The sequence below is a fragment of the Artemia franciscana genome, chromosome 8, assembly GCF_032884065.1.
Source record: "Artemia franciscana chromosome 8, ASM3288406v1, whole genome shotgun sequence".
Taxonomy (NCBI): Eukaryota; Metazoa; Arthropoda; class Branchiopoda; order Anostraca; family Artemiidae; genus Artemia; species Artemia franciscana.
The window spans coordinates 9,175,710-9,189,828 of NC_088870.1; the positions used below are offsets into that span (position 1 = coordinate 9,175,710).

General features: G+C 35.3%; 1 protein-coding gene across 1 annotated transcript in view; it reads left to right on the plus strand.

Moving 5' to 3' along the window:
- Positions 1 to 14,119, plus strand: part of LOC136030605 (GRB10-interacting GYF protein 2-like) — an 86,071-nt gene that overhangs the window by 17,221 nt on the left and 54,731 nt on the right. The window contains exons 9-11 of the mRNA XM_065709674.1: positions 3,946 to 4,312; positions 8,082 to 8,271; positions 13,447 to 13,616. Coding sequence (XP_065565746.1) covers positions 3,946 to 4,312; positions 8,082 to 8,271; positions 13,447 to 13,616 — 727 coding nt within the window. The remainder of the gene's footprint in view (positions 1 to 3,945; positions 4,313 to 8,081; positions 8,272 to 13,446; positions 13,617 to 14,119) is intronic.

The window sequence follows — 14,119 nt, forward strand, 5'->3', positions numbered from 1 at the left end:
TTTGAAGGGACTGCAGCCAGGAAGTATATATTATAGAAAAACAAGTTTTTGATTGTTGAATAGAAAATTTTTTGCTCTATTTTTTGATACCCCGCAACAACAGTGTCAAGTATAGAAATCTAGAATTCCATCCCGAAACAGTTCTATAATTATTTTGGAATTATAAAAAAAAATAATTGTCGGCTTTAAGAATCGATTAGATAAAAATTATTAGCCAGATTTTTGTTTATTTCTATTTACATAAAAACTGCCGAAATCACTAATTCAGGAAAGTCTAGCAAACCTGCCTTAAGGAATCCTGCCTTAAGACTGTCACATTTTTAGAGCAGGTACTTTTTATTCAGTTATGGTAGGGATTTTTATCTGATTCTTACACGTATATGAAATTAAATTTATGACGGAAAATAAAATGAAATATTTAACAAAATTAATGGATTTTTTTATTGTTCGTGTTTATGTTGCTTTTATTATGCTGCATTCTTTTAGCTAATGTAGAAAATTCTCTTGTGATAAAACAAAGGAGAAACGAATAAAATTATTAAGAAAAAAAAAAAAAAACGAGAGTGATTTTCAGCCAGTGAACACAATGAAAAGACAAAACAGACATTTCGAGCTACGTCCTCCGCCAAGCTGCTCAGAGTCCCAAAACGTATTTAAGACAGTTTTCTGGAGACCTTCATTTTACTCGCTCGTTCGTAGATTAACATTGAGGCAAAGATCCGCCATAATCAAAACTGCGATTACTTGTTTTAAATGATGGAAAATCAAATAACTACGAAATATGTACACTTTTTTTATGCGTTTTTGTTTTTGATGCAGTACAAATACAAATGAGTCTTGGATAGAATAATATGATGAAGATCCTCCAGAGTCATTGATGGCGCAGAGGGTGTGAAAATGACGTTTTACTTGCTGTTTTTTAGGGGGGAGGGGGCAGACAGGAACCCGATCGCAAACCTTGCGTCAGTGAGGATCAATCCCTGAGCCGTGTTGCCAAGCAGACTATCAATCCACTCTGATAAAATAATGTCAAAGGAATCTTGACAGGAGAAAATTTCCAATTCTTGATTGAAGCATGCTTTGAATAAGAACTGTAATTGAAGAGCTCTTAATAAATTATCTATTAATGTTACTATTGTTGCGGCCGCTGAGTTATTGAAGATCGACATAAAAATCTATTACTCAAGATATGAGTGAGTATGTTAAGACAAATGACCTGAAAAAATCTCGAATAAAACTTGAACTACCTGCCACAGACTCTGAAGTTCTTCCTGGAAAGCTTGTTCATGGGCAAAGATACTAAGCTGAAAATAGCTGACATTGACCAAAGCATCATACAAGCCATTCGACATAGGGCCATTAAGTCTCCTCTTCAAGTAGGACTCGCAGTGGAGGTTCGTTACCAGCAGGGAATCGTCTGATCAAAACTAAGAGAAAGCAATTTAGCAAAAAAAAAAAATAATATGTAAATTTCGTTTTAATTATTCATTTGTGGAGAGCCAAAATATAAGCATGCATTAAATCAAAAACATTCAGAAATTAAATAAAAAAAAGGTTTTTTAAGTGAAAGTAAGGAGCTACATTAAAACTTAAAACGAACAGAAATTACTCCGTGTATGAAAGGGGCTGTTCCTCCCTCAAAGTCTCGCTCTTTACGCTAAAGTTATTTACTGTTTAATAAAGTATAATTGAGAGAAAGAGTAAAACTTTAGCGTAACGAGCGGGACGTTGAGGGAGGAACAGCCCCTTTCATACACGGAGTAATTTCTGTTCGTTTTTAGTTTTAATGTAGCTCCTTGCTTTCACTTAAAAAAAACTTGTTTTTTTTTATTTCATTTCATTTCAAAATACTAGTTTATTTACATTGAACAATTAGGAAACTAGTGTAACTAGAAACATTAATTAAATTATGAATGTGTGCTACTGAAATATTGAATAAATAATACATATCTATATTATAAATATGTGGTTAGGTAGTCATTTACGTTCGATTTACTAATTTATCAGTGGTTCCAGAAAATTACGAAAAGGGCGGATTTTATTTAAAATGAAGAAATCGGAAGACAAATTATATGGATTTCTTATTCCTTCTCTTTTGGTGAGGAACATGGGTTACCGCCTCATACCCGACTACCTCCGGTGGCTGGCAGCAAAAATTTATTAGGAATTTCCTTTTTTGTGGATTTTATTCTGTTTTTTAACTATTATTTTGGTTAATTTGCGTCAGTGCTTGTGAATTATAACTTCGATCATTTGTCCTTTTTTCATAGTTTTCCTAGACTATTATGGCTATTTTTGTTTAAGGTTAAACGCCTCAACCTCAAAACACTCAAATTTGTGAAAGAACTAGAACGGTAAACGGTCCGTGACTTGAAAGCAGGAAAACTAGGAGAATCCATCGTATAATTAGGCAGTACCTTGTGATATTAATGAAATCAAAATTAATTCTGAGGTAAAAGTAATTTCTTTGCCCGTGATTTGAAAGCAGGAAAACTAGGAGAACCCTTCACATAATTTGGCAGTACGTTGTTGCAGTAACAAAATCGAAATTAATCAAAATTAATTCCAAGATGAAAGGAATTTCTTTGCCCGTGACTTGAAAGCAGGAAGATTTGGAACAGGAAATGCTTCACATAATTGGGCAGTATGTTCTAAATATACCACATATGCTAGATGTTAAGCCATGTTAGATATGCAAAATAGCTAAAGAAACCCTAAACTTCGTAAAAACGGACGTAGATCAAACAAACTAAAAAAATTGCGGTTTCATCAAAATGATTCTGAGATAAAAAGAATTTCTTTGCCTGTTACTTGAAAGCAGCAAGACTTATAGAATCCTTGTCATAATTAGGTAGTATATTGTAAATATTCAGACCATTATGACGAATTACAAAAACCCCTACTAATCCGCCTTAACTCGGGAGATGTGTTATGCCCATTTCTTGCATTATGATAATGACTGTGTCTGTTTAAGTAAGAAGATTTTCAAAATAGGGGTTAGTAACTATTTATGTGATAACATTGCGAAGTTGTTGTCACAAGTTTGAGATATATTCATTTACTTATTCTTTTTAAAATGCTCATCTTATCAAAATGGTCAAAATCAGATAATTTTTTTTCCCTTTTAAAACATGTTACAAAATTACCTGCCAAAATGGAGCATCCATAGTTCATATATACAAAAATATATACAATTTATTTTAAGATTGTTTTAGGGACTTTTTTGTGCGTGTTTGTGTGTTACTCATAGAGCTATGCTTAATTTTTCAGCGGTATATAGTTTATAGACTTATATAGACTTATATGGTTTACATCGTTCAGTAGATATGGAAATGACTGGCAAACTTTTTTGTGCCACTTGAGGCAAAATTTTAGTCCTACTTGAGGCAAACTTTTAGTCCTACTTGAGGCAAACTTTTAGTTCTACTTGAGGCAAACTTTTGGTCCTACTAGAGTAGTCCTACTTGAGTCAGAAAAAGTTCATGTCTAGATTTGGGTAAAACATCATTGTTATTGTATCCTTGGATAGAAGTTGGATAGATAAAAACTGTATGTTAGTGTTTCAGTGCAACGACACTTCATAGATATTTTATATTTTTCAAGATATCTTTTGCTTTGGCTGTTATTTTTATTTAGTGCGACCCTAATCCCCATCACTTCTGAAAACTAGAAAAAAAGGCTAATAATGTGATTAACGTATTTGAAATTAATATTTTAAAGTATAATAATTCAACATTACTGTGCTGTTTATTAGACCCTTTCGTATTGTTTTTTTTTTTTTTTGGGGGGGGGGGGGGGTATTTCTCAAAATAGTAATAGCCGATTAAGTATAAAGCATAAAAACATAAAAATTAGTGGTTTCAATAGAGGAGGCTTGAATCCCAGCTGGCCCCACCCTGTGCCTATGTTTCAGCTATCTATATTTAAATTTTATTTTATTTCAAGGGCCGTTGATACTTCCAAAGACAAAAATGGATCTTTTGACGCATCTGGAGCATTTAGAGGTGATGACGATGATACTGACACATTCTTGTCAATTGAAGATGAAGATCGTTATGCAGATGGGTCACCTCAAAAAGATATACCATCGACAGTTTCAAAGGGAAATTCCACGGAAGAAGTGAAAAAAGCTGTTCCGCCAGAAAAGGAACCTACAGAAGGAGTGAAAGCGGAATCGAAAGAGCCAATGAAAGCACGAGATAAGATTGATCGTGCCCCTGGAAGTCCGGTTAAAAATCAGCAGGCTCTCACCACTGTGCCTCGTGGAAACGCGACTCAAAATCAGCAAAAAGGCAAATCACCACCATCCCAGGTATTTTTGTTTCTTTATGTGGTAAAGTTGTCACGTAAGTGCGGTTGAAGTTATGATCCGATCGAATAAGTAACAAAATATTTTGTGTGTATCATTAGGTGTTTAGAAATTTTTTGTACTTCAAACATCACATTCCTACTCGCCTTCTTTAATGAATCCAAGTAGGGATCCAAGACAAAAAAGAAAAAGGAGAAAGGGGAAAACAAAGAAAAAAGGTAAGGATCAGATTGGAACTCTGAAAGGATGGCCGCTTCGACGTACAGTAAACGGCAAAATAAAACAGGGACTTAGACGTTTGGTCTTGGATTGAAAGTATCAAACCTAATAATGCTTAATATATTGAACGTAAGATGTATTTTATTTACGATTTTAACTAAAAATATCTCATTTTTGTAGCATTATTTGGATTGCTGAGTGTTATAACAAATGTATCTAAATTAAGCTGAATTATACTCCTTTCTGTGTGATTTTATGTATAATTAAGACGAACCTAAACGATTTGCTTGTTTTTTGCTGCTTGGGTCTTATTCCTCCGATCCTGCATTTATCTGTTCAGATTTTTTTTCTTAATAAATTGCTAGGAATTTGGAGCTCACTGATTGTATTGTATCGGATTATCGACGCTTCTTGAATATAAAAGGCCCTTGCGTTGGCCCTGCAGTATGTTGTTGCTGCCGGGTTCGATCTCTGGGTCTCGTATTACCAAGCTGAGGTGAAACCACTGTACGACTAATTCACCGATCTTAATCGAAAGTGCTCATATTTGATCTTTCCTGCCAAAGAGGATATTGAACATAAGACTTTGATGATGTCTCAGGTATGCCTGAATGATTTTACTGGAATACGACCAATCACTTTAACTCCAGTTTTTTTTTTCAAAAATATACGAGGGTTTCTTAGCTAATTGGTCAAAAACAGGTTCTTAAACTTATGGACTTGAAAAAATTTGGAAAACTGAAGGAGATATCTGCTTCACACTACCTTGTTAGTCTCCTTGACACCGTTCTTAAAAATCATGAAAACCCTGATATTTGGTTAAATTTTTTATTAATTGATCTCCAGAAAGCACTCGACCTCATTGACTTCAATGTCCCTGTAAATAAACTGCTAATGGAGTTTCAAGTGGGTCCATTTCTAGTTAAAATTGTTGCCTCCTTTTTAACAAATCGATCTTAAGTGCTTAAATGCAAACATGTTTATTCTGATCCCCTTTCTATCTTTTGTGGGGTCCCCCAGGGAACTCTGATGGATCCCAATTTATTCGTTATAATGGTGAATAGCCTAATAATGACTGACCATACAGAGCGATGGACGTATGTGGACGACCTGTCTGCACTTGAGGTTTGCTGACAAAATATTAAGAGCTCAATTGTGACATTACTTGACGATGTCACATATGAGGCTTCTTTGTTGAAGATGAAAGTTAACGTTAATAAATCGTCAGTTATGACAATCAATCTTTTAAAACAATCCCCCTCTTTAATAAACCCTGTTCCTTCCAAAAGCTATCGTATATATTAAACTACTTGGGGTGACAATTACTGCTGACTTGAAGTGGGACGCCTATGTTCAAAACATCCTCAAACAAGCTTCTTTGGTTTCCCTTCTAAAACTTTTGATAAAATTTCTTGCCCCCCTAAGGATTTTCTCCAACTTTATTGCTATTTTATTCGGCCAATGCTCGAGTTTGCTTGTCCAGTGTGACATTTCGGTCTTTCTTCAGAGCATATCCTTATCCATGATTGAAAATGTCCAAAAACGAGCACTTAGAGTCATAAATGGTGAAGGGAATGCTCCATATCATTATCTACTAGGTAAGTTCAAGCTCACCACGTTGGCCGAGAGAAGAAACCTCCTGTGCCTTTGTTTCGGTACCAAGACCCTCTCTGTTGCCCGATTACAGTCCATCATCCCCGAGCCCTACCATCCCAACCGCAATAGACCGTCTTGTATAAACTCCCAAAAAGTCCCTAAATTGACTCCCATCCCGCTAAACATGGAAGATATCGTAAGAGTTTTGTTGATTTGTATAATAACCGAGAAAACTAGTCATTAATTTTGTTGTTATCTATTTATTTTTACTTTTGTAACTAATTGTTGGCTCTTTTTAAGTATTTTGTAAAATGAATTAAGTTTGACGTGAAGGTTAAGTTCTTTCGATATGATATATATATATATATATATATATATATATATATATATATATATATATATATATATATGTATATATATTTATATATAATTATATATATATATATATACTATTGCTATTTTGACGTAAAATTCAAATTCGGCGACAAGGCTGTGACGAAAATTTTTAAATAAATTCTATTCTATTCCTATTTCATCACATTTTTAGACCAGTGAACAGAGCAAGGAGTTGATTTGCTGAAAAAAGGCATGAGAAGCAAGAACAGAACATTTGTATTTTCTTTAAAAGTCATTCTTGTAAATACATGCAATATCTTAGCAGGTAGATTAGCTAATAAACAACCTGCTGTTTCTCCGTGTTTCTAACTTGTGGGTTCGAACCTTATTTCCCTGTATTTCTTTTAAGCATAGAGACTTATAAACTTCATCTCATGTTGGCAAGAATCACTTGTTATACTAATTGCAAACAAGCACGTATACTGACATTAGTGTTTTGTGTGTGTGTGGGGAAGGGGGAGAGGAGGTTACACCCAATGATAGGAACAAAGACCAGTTTTTTTTATAGCCATTGTCGGTAAATTGTACTCTCGTCCCTTCTCCTTTCAAGTGCTTGGTTGAAATTTTCCGGACTTCATCTGTTGTGGGTCTCAATAAACACTTGCCCCTTCTCATACTAGCCAAATGGTTTAAATTTCTAGAAGAGAATGATGCATTTATCCTATAAACACCTTTGCAGCTCAAATGTATGAGGTTTTTTGGATCTTTTTGTATGAGGTTTTCTCTCTCTCTCTCTCTCTCTGCTCTCTCTCTGCTCTCTCTCTGCTTTCTCTCTGCTCTCTCTCTCTCTCTGCTCTCTCTCTCTCTCTGCTCTCTCTCTCTCTCTGCTCTCTCTCTCTCTCTGCTCTCTACTCTCTGCTCTCTCTCTCTCTCTCTCTCTCTCTCTCTCTCTCTCTCCTCTCTCTCTCTCTCTCTCTCTCTCTCTCTCTCTCTCTCTCTCTCTCTCTCTCTCTCTCTCTCTGCTCTCTGCTCTCTCTCTGCTCTCTCTCTGCTCTCTGCTCTCTGCTCTCTCTCTCTCTCTCTCTCTCTCTCTCTCTCTCTGTATATATATATATATATATATATATATATATATATATATATATATATATATATATATCTCTTTTTCTTGTGGAGTAATCTTTAGCAACGTACTTTTCTTTTGTAAGTCTAAAGGTTTCCAGTCTCTTTTAGCTTCAGTTTGATTATGAAGCAACTAATAGGTTTTTTTTTCTAGATTTTTTCCCCTTTTTTTTACTGTAACATCCATTACGAACCAATGATATGTAATCCTGTATAGGCTAATACGTTGAATTGTTGAAAATTAAATATTGTATTCTTTAACAATAATTTCTTTGTTATTCCCTCTTAATCTGTAATCGTAAGAAATTTTTTTTTTTAGTATTTAGGGCTGAAGCTCTTATTTATTTATTTCTTTTTGATTTTCCCTCTCTGTTTGCAATAAAGTGAAGAAGGACTTTTTTTAATATATATTCCAGAATGCAAATTTTCCCTTATCTTTCCTTTCTTTTATCTCTATCGAAGCAATGTTAAGGAACTTTATTTTTCTTTTTTATTTAAGGCTGAAGCTAAAACCAACAGAGATGCTGTCGATACTAAGCATTCGGGTTTTGAGGAAGAAGGATTGGATCGGGTAGCTGACGATCTGGTTGCACGTCTTGTTGAAGAAGATGAAGGAAAAAGAAAACAGGCAATATCACCTTCGCCAAATGACTCGTGGTACTATAAAGACCCCCAAGGTCATGTTCAAGGTAAGAAATCAGGTTGAATGTGGGATATATCCCAGGTTGCCTGTACCTTGTATTATCGAGAATCGAAGTGGGTGTTATTATTTACCTTAATCAAGTTTTGTTTCAGATTTTATTATTTTATTGTTAATGAATTAACAATATTCTTTCAAAAAAAGTAAATATCCCAATTTTCTTTCTTAAAAAAAAAAAATCTATAATGCTTAAACAGGCAGGAGAGGGGAAGGTTTACTTTATTCTGATTAACGTTGAAAGAAATCATCCAATAAACAATTGGAACTCGTTTTTTCATCGCACTTGGTATTAACCAAGTGACACATAGCGATCACAAATTCTGTCTGTCGGTTGGTCGGTCTGTCTGTCCCGGTTTTGCTAGTTTAGGCGCTTCCAGATAAGCTAGGGCGATGAAATTTGGCAGCCGTATCAGGGACCAGACCAGATTAAATTAGAAATAGTCGTTTCCCTGATATATCTGCGGGCGGGGTAGTGGTGGGCGGGACGGTTATTTTGGAAAAATTAGAAAAAATGAGGTATTTTTAACTTACGAATGGGTGATCAGATCTTCATGAAATTCGATATTTGCAAGGATATCGTGTCTCAGAGCTCTTATTTTAAATCCTGACTGGATCCGGTGATATTGGGGGGGGGGGGGAGTTGGAGGGGGAAACCTAAAATCCTGGAAAACGCTTAGAGCTGAGGGATCGAGGTTAAACTTGATGGAAAAACTAAGTAGAAGTCCTAGATACGTGATTGACATAACTGGAACGGATCCGCTCTCTTTGGGGGAGTTGGGGGGAGGGTTAATTCTGAAAAATTAAAAAAAACGAGGTATTTATAACTGACGAAGGAGTGGTCGGATCTTAATGAAATTCATATTTAGAAGGACCTCATAACTAAGATCTCTTATTTTAAGTCCCGACCGAATTCAGTGTCATTGGGGGAAGTTTGGGGGGGGGCCAGAAATCTTGGAAAAGGATTAGAGTTGAGGGATCGGGATGAAAGTTGGTGGGAAAAATAGGCACTATTCCTAAATACGTGATTGACATAACTGGAACAGAACTTCTCTCATTTGGGGAGTTGCGGGGAGAATTTTTTAATTCTGAAAAATTAGAAAAAATGAGGTATTTATAACTGACGAAGGAGTGGTCGGATCTTAATGAAATTCATATTTAGAAGGACCTCATAACTCAGATCTCTTATTTTAAGTCCCGACCGAATCCAGTGTCATTGGTGGGAGTTTGGGGGGCACCGGAAATCTTGGAAAAGGCTTAGAGTGGAGGGATCGGGATGAAAGTTGGTGGGAAAAATAGGCACAAATCCTAAATACGTGATTGAGAAAAATTGACAAATTCCTTTGACAAATCGCGATTGACAAATCCTTGATTGAGAAAAATTAGAAAATATGAGGTATTTGTAACTTCGAACGGTTGATCAGATCTTAATGGAATTTAATCCGATGACATTGGAGGGGGAAACTGGAAATTTTGGGAAACGTGAAAATTGAGGTTTTCTTATCTTACGAATGGGTCATCAGATCTGAATGAAACTTGATATATAGAAATATTGGGTGTCTCAGATGGTCCATTTTCATTTCAAATTGGATCCGGGGACATAGGAGGTTGGAGGGGGGAAGCAGAAATCTTGGAAACCGGAAATTTTGGTAAACACAGAGTGGAGAGATCGGGTTGAAACTGTATGGGAAGAATAAGCACAAGTTCGAGATCCGTAATTGAAGTAATTGGAACGGATCCGCTCTCTTTGGGGGATTTTTTTTTTGGGGGGGGGGTGTTAATTCGGAAAAATTAGAAAAATTGAGGTATTTTTAACTTAAAAACGGGCGATCAGATCTTAATGAAATTTGATATTTAGAAGGGAATCATTTTTCAGAGCTCTTATTTAAAATCCCGACAAGATCTGGTGACAATGGTGGGAGTTGGAGGGGGAATTCAGAAATCTTTGAAAACACTTGGAGTGGAGAGATCGGGATGAAACTTGGTGTGTAGAATAAGTAAATGTCGTAGCTACGTGATTGATGTAACCGGACTGGATCCGCTCTCTTTGGGGAAGTTAGGGGGGTCCAGTACTTTGGCGAGTTTGGTGCTTCTGAATGTGCTAGGACGATGAAAATTGGTAAGCGTGTCAGGGACTTGCACAAATTGACTTAATAAAATTGTTTTCCCCGATTCGACCATCTGGGGGGGGGGGGGGTTGAAAGGAGAGGATAGATAGATAGATACATGTTTATTTACTACAAGAATTAAACCATATAAACAAACAGCGCAAATGCCTAATGGCATACTTAAGCGCGTGGTATATCACAAAAAAAAATAATAAAAAAACATAAACAAAAGAAGTAACCGTCATTAGTTCAGCTTAAACAAATGTGCACTTCTTACGGAAATCAAACTTCAACCCTCACAACGGAACATATTATACGAGACCAGCAACATGATTTCTTAATAACTTCAAAAATTTGTTTCTATCATTACAATTTCTCACAGCTATTGGGATTAAATTCCAAACTTTTGGACCAATATGACGCAGACTAAATCCCGCTCGCACCGTTGGCAAAATTTCGAAAGAGAAATCAGAAGTATGAGATGTTGGGTAATTGTGAATTTGTCGGTAATAATCTTGGGAAATTTAGTGAAAGTTGTCCAACAACATAATTGTGGCAAATATTAGAAATGGCAATAAAATGATGTTGATGAACCGAGAAGAAACCAGAAGATCCATAAAGATGGCTAACTGAGGATCTGTTATTAATGTTCAAAATTAATCTCAGGGATTTATTTTGTAGAATTTGAAGAGGTTTAAACGTTGAAAGGAAAAATTAGAAAAAATGAGGTATTTTTAACTTACGAGTGGGTAGTCTGGTCTTAATGAATTTTGATATTTAGAAGGACCTTGTGTCTCAGAGCTCTTATTTTAAATCCCGACCGGCATTAAGCCTCTGATTTTCCTTTTAAATCAATCTATTGATTCTTAGAATTTTGCTAGAGCTCATGCTATTTGAGCTTTTGGCTCTTCCGACCTCGTCACAAGTGTCATATGAGCTCTTAGCTCTTGTTTTTTAATGGCTGGATTAAACTATAACTGTTCTATTGTAAAATTTCTAAAAGGTTTGACATCATTGAATTATGTTACTTAAGAGAGAGAGATAATTTAATAATGCACAAAACAAGTCTTTTTTAAAATATACCCTGAGAAGTGAAAACTCTGTCCGGGGGAATGACAACAATACATTAATGCAATAAATAAGATAGGAAGTCCATACAACTTATTTGGAGATTTTTATTATTAGAAAGACTTTTAGAAAGGTCTGATAAGTGAACTCAAATCTGTAAATGTTACAAGTTCCGATAGATTCTCCTAAAAACCGAAATTTGTGAGTCTGAAAGAAATTACCATTTAATCTTACTATCTATATACGTTATTTTGGCTTTTTTTGTCATTTTGTTTCTTTTTTTTTTTTATTTCCAGCCGTGAAATAATACATATTTTAGCTTTTTCTTTTTTTTCATTTTGTTCTTTTTATTATTTCCTGTCGTGAAGAAATTCATATTCTAGCTTAATTTGTTTTGTTCAGTATCGTAATTAAAGGTTTTGTTGATAATTGTATATTTTTTTTTAAATTCAATGCATTTAATTACACACTGCAGGGGTCTGGAGAAATTATCTGTCTTTTATTTTTTTTAATTTCAGTAATTTTAATTTTTCTAAGACTAAGAGTTTTCCACGCACAGCAATTGTAGTTATCCAAAAAGTAACATTTGATTTTTTTCTTTTTTGCCAAACTGATTTGTTAATCCATGCCAAAAAGCCTGGGAATCTGATGAGAGAAACTCAAGCTTGTCAAATAGATACAAAAAAAGAAACAACTCAAAAGATCTGACATTAACATTAAAATTCCTAGATTATTGCTTTTTAAATTTTACTCAGATGTGGCAGTAAAGCTGCTTATTTTAAGGCTAATCTTATGAGCAGTGATTCGACCATCCCTGATTTTTTGGGGGTATCCCCGAATTTCCACGACATTCACTTTGCTCTTCGAAATCCCCAGAAATTACTGTGATAAGAAGAAAGTCCAGCTCAATTTTTTTGGTAAATGGGGGGGGGGAGGGGGGAAGGTTTTTGGTTGCTGTTTGGGTACAAAGGGAGAGAACATTCTGAAATAGGAAAAAAAGTCGTTAGCCCCAACACTACCGACTACCACGTGAAAAATGGAGCTTTATGTCTCCGGCGGTTTAAATTTTGGGAAAGGGGTACTTGTCTTAATTTAAACAAGGATTATCGTTTCTGAACAACTCTAAAAGTAGATTTTTGAATACTCTGATGTTAAAAAGACGAAATCAAAACCCGCAAAAAACTCATTCGTCTTATTTCCTAATCAGGTATGGAAAAAGTTCCAAAGCTGCCAGTAGCAGAACTCGACAGAATTCCAGAAGCTGCCGACACTTTAGCAGCGCATCTTGTGTTTTGACAGCTTTTCTTTGAGCAAAAAGCATCTTATATGTAAAAATGGTACATATGTTACAGACTTATTTGTAAAAATGGTACATAAATGGTACAGACAACATATGCCAACGAATTTGAAAACTGTTGGCAAAGTAACACTGCTACTTTGCTATCCCACTTTTTGCACGGCAGTTCCTAATTTTTTCCTTTGGACCTGTCCAATGGAATATCCCAGTTCATGGAAAAAAAGATTTTAAATCATATTTATTATGTGTTACTCAGTCTATTAGATTTTTTTAAGGGGGGAGAAGGAGTGTGCGCTATTGTTTTGACTTCAGGCAGCTTGGGGCTAAACTGATATGTTAGTAGTAGTAGTAGTAGTTGTAGCAGTATTACCCCTTCTCCCTTGACTTACTGCCCAGTGTTGTTGCCAGGGCCTTATCTAGGGGAGATGAGTACGAGGTTTGACCCCCCCCCCGAAATTATTCCGACTTGTAAAAACGTAATAAAATGCATATAAAAATTTATGACGCGTTTTCAATTTTTTTTAAATTGTGCCCGTATCCCCCCCCCCATTCTGCGCCATCCCGAACAGAAATATTGGATACGCCATTGGTTGTTCCTTGTGTTGGTTTTCTATTAATGTTTTGTTCTATTTTTTTTTGTTAGAACTTGACAATCGTTATCTAATGTCATTGTATGAAATTTTTATTCTTAAAGGTCCGTTTAAAAGTAGTGAGATGATTGAATGGCATAAAGCTGGATATTTTCCAAAGGATCTTCTAGTTCGAAGAGCTTGTGATGAAACGTTTTCAAAACTGGACGAATTGGCTAAAATCTGGGGACGAAATCCGCCATTCTTACCTGGACCCAGTCCACGTCCTATTTTGGTAAGGAATACGAGCCCATTAAGAGTATTAAAATGGTCCTAAAACTATCACATTAAAACTCTTTTGAAGCGCTAAGAATTGCCAAAAAATTTCGTTCTTTTCGCATTGCACTGCCAATCTTATGTTGAACTAGCCAACAAAAAACTTAAAATTATTTCCAAAACTTAAAATAGTCTCCAAAAGCATAGAAATTTAAAATCATTATTATAGTCAAAAGATGTTGTTTACCTCAACTCTTCCATTATTACTTCGACATGACCCTCCTAGCTCATTCAATAAGAGATATCTTTTAGCTCACCTTTATGACTATTCTTGTGTACTTTAGATAGATATAGAGAGCTCACCTCTATGAGAGATAGATATCTATATATCTATATAGATATCTATGTCTCTCACAGAGAGATATAGAGATAAGAGAGGTCACCTTTAACACTATTCTTGTCTATTTTAGATAGATATAAGAACATTAATATAGCTGGAAATGCTATCCTTTTTCCAATTTT